Source organism: Protobothrops mucrosquamatus, unplaced genomic scaffold (genome assembly GCF_001527695.2).
Source record: "Protobothrops mucrosquamatus isolate PMUCROS unplaced genomic scaffold, P.Mucros_1.0 scaffold3188, whole genome shotgun sequence".
In the NCBI taxonomy this organism is placed as follows: domain Eukaryota; kingdom Metazoa; phylum Chordata; class Lepidosauria; order Squamata; family Viperidae; genus Protobothrops; species Protobothrops mucrosquamatus.
This window is the reverse complement of record NW_015389186.1, coordinates 55,414-58,568: the sequence shown is the minus strand read 5'-3', so window position 1 is coordinate 58,568 and position 3,155 is coordinate 55,414. Positions and strand designations below refer to the sequence as shown.

Here is a 3,155-nt window from a genome sequence, read left to right as displayed (position 1 = left end):
CTGACACTATCTGGCAAAATTTTGTTTGCACTAAATTCAAAGCCACTCGTCAGAATAAATTACTAAGGCTTGCTCATTGTTTATCTAGAGCAGTCATAACAGCTGTCTTCTTTTAAGTACTGCACACAAGATTTAAACAGAACCTGTTTCTGTTCAGGTGGTGACCCACTTTGAACCCCCTGCCTCAAACATTACTGTATGCTTATATTTGCAAACTACCATTAAGGTAACCGTCATTGAGGGTGATTCTCTGGCTGATCTTGAAAAAAAGCTGAGCAGAGTCTGGTCTGGGAGAGCACCAAGAACTCACAAGGCTGAAGACTGGACTATAGAAAAGCTATGTATTTATCATCTACCTGTCCATATGAGTAGTAGTAGTAGTAGTTGTCAGTTGGGAAGTCGTATCTGACCCATCGCGACCCCATGGACCACGTTCCTCCAGGCCTTCCTGTCCTCTACCATCTTCTGGAGTCCATTTAAGCTCCCGCCTCCTGCTTCAGGGACTCCATCCAGCCACCTCATTCTCTGTCGTCCCCTTCTTCTATTGCCCTGGACTGCAAGGCGATCAAACCGGTCAGTCCTAGAGGAGATCAACCCCGACTGCTCTTTAGAAGGCCAGATCCTGAAGTTGAAACTCAAGTACTTTGGCCACCTAATGAGAAGGAAGGACTCCCTGGAGAAGAGTCTTCTCCAGCACCAGAGTTCAGAGGCCTCAATTCTTTGGCGCTCAGCCTTTCTTATGATCCAACTTTCACAGCCATACATTGCGACTGGGAAAACCATGGCCTTGACTATACGTACTTTTGTTGGCAGGGTGATGTCTCTGCTTTTTAGTATGCTGTCTAGATGTGCCATAGCTTTCCTCCCCAGGAGCAAGCATCTTTTAATTTCTTGTCTGCAGTCCCCATCTGCGGTGATCTTAGAGCCCAGGAAAATAAAACATGTCACTACCTCCACTTCATATGAGTAGTAGGCAATGACAAATAATTTGCATTCTCATGCCAAAAAAAATGCTATGATCATCTAGGCTGTTGTCTAACGAAGTCAACAGAATTGAACTTGACTTGAAAAACTGTTTTGCCTTGATTTCTTTTTTATAAAGTCTAGAAATGAAACAAAACGAATGCAGGAGCGAAACAACAGGTTTTAAACCCCGTATAAAATTAACTTCATGTATTAAAGAAGAGTGCCTGGAATACAAGGTGATAGGAGTTAGATAAAATGGCATTACGCGCATTTTAAAACTTTTAAGGCAGTTCACAACCTTCCATACCAGAAATATTAGATTTTTTTTAATGAATTGAAATAATTACGGCATTAACTGGCTAGAAATCATTTTTTCCCCCTCTCTTCTTTTTAGTAAATCTACACGCGGTAGTAGAGAATGCTGATTAGAAAATGGAATTCAAAGTCTGTGTGTCTGAATTTTGTAATGTGTGATACTTCCTTTACAAATATGCCAATAATCTGTTTCTTTATTCTAGACTCTGGTTAAAAAAAAACACCACTCTAAACACACTGCTTTTCTTTCACGATACGCTCTTCCTCCCAGAATTATAATAATCCTCCTGATATTTGATCAGTAATAGCAGATAACTTACATTTTATTTACTAACCAGATGGCTTGACAAAAATGAGGATGACGGCCAGATTGTTCGAGAGCTGATTCCAGATGGGAGATCGTCTATGCTGGAAAGTGAGTTTGCTTTGTTATCAACATATAAGGAACGGTTGCTGGAATTGGGAATGTCCAGTTTAATGAAGAGAAGGACGAGGGGGGACAGGATAGCAGTGTTCCAGTATCTCAGGGGCTGCCCCAAAGAAGAGGGAGTCAAGGTATTTTCCAAAGCGCCTGAAGGCAGGACAAGAAGCAACAGATGGAAACTAATCAAGGAGAGAAGCAACCTAGAACTAAGGAGAAACTTCCTGACAGTTAGAACAATTAACCAGTGGAACTACCTGCCTCCAGAAGCGGTGAATGCTCCAACACTGGAAGTTTTTAAGAAGAGACTGGACAGCCATTTGTCTGAAATGGTGTAGGGTTTCCTGCCTGAGCAGGGGGTTGGACTAGATGACCTCCAAGGTCTCTTCCAACTTTATTATTATTATTATTATTATTATTATTATTATTATTATTATTATTATTATTTCTATTGGCTGAATCACATCCCCTAACAGATGCCAAAAAGACATTTCTATCCTGTTGAGTTCACCACTGCTCAGTTTGTTTTAATTCATGATAAAATTCTTTCAGAGATTTATTTATCTATTTTCTTATCTATGTGTGGAGTTCACATAGTTACTATCATCATATTATATACCGACTATATCGTCCAACATGCTTAATCAATGGACTTAAAAAAAATAGTGGCTGTATTCAAACAAGCTCGGTTAGTAATCTTCATCAGGGTCCAGTCCAAGCCGGGAATAAACAACATGGAGACTGCTTTAGAAAGAAGGTTGTAGTTTATTCCCGGCTTGGACTGGACCCTGGTGAAGATTACTAAGATTACTATGTCTGGTTTAATGAAGAGAAGGATGAGGGGTGACATAACAACAGTCTTCCAATATCTGAGGGGCTGCCACAAAGGAGAGGGGGTCAATTTATTCTCCAAAGCACCTGAAGGCAGGATACAAAGTGATGCATGAAAAATAATCAAGAAGAGAATCAACCTAGAACTAAGGAGAAATTTCCTGACAAAACAATTAACCAGTAGAACGACTTGCCTCCAGAAATTGTGGGTGGCTCCATCACTGGAAGTTTTTAAGAAGAGACTGGACAACCATTTGTCTGAAATGGTATAGGGTTTTCTGCCTGAGCAGGGGGTTGGACTAGAAGACCTCCAAGATCCCTTCCCAAACCTATTATTCTGAACCTGTATTAAGTATGTTATTGTCTCAGAGAGTGGTATATTTGTTTCCTGCTTTGGTCAGCCAGATGTTCAGACTGGATTTGGCATTTTTGTCTACCTATCGAGTCCTTCTCAAGGACCTGGGATAGGCAGATGTGGATGTTTGATGGTATTACAGACATCGTCGCAGGATAGAAGCAGTTCCTAGTAAGGCCGCCTTTTGCAATTGACTGATGGCGAATTTGTCAATGCCGATGATGGTGTTCAAGTGGTGCTCCAGTTATTTTGGGATTGCACCCAAGG

The 3,155-nt window shown here is 41.0% G+C and overlaps 1 protein-coding gene across 1 annotated transcript in view; it reads left to right on the top strand.

Moving 5' to 3' along the window:
* The window catches only part of LOC107297214 (lipoxygenase homology domain-containing protein 1-like), a gene marked incomplete at its 3' end in the record, with an annotated part of 116,762 nt that overhangs the window by 63,429 nt on the left and 50,178 nt on the right, over window positions 1-3,155 (top strand). The window contains exon 14 of the mRNA XM_015826572.1: window positions 1,620-1,696. Coding sequence (XP_015682058.1) covers window positions 1,620-1,696 — 77 coding nt within the window. The remainder of the gene's footprint in view (window positions 1-1,619; window positions 1,697-3,155) is intronic.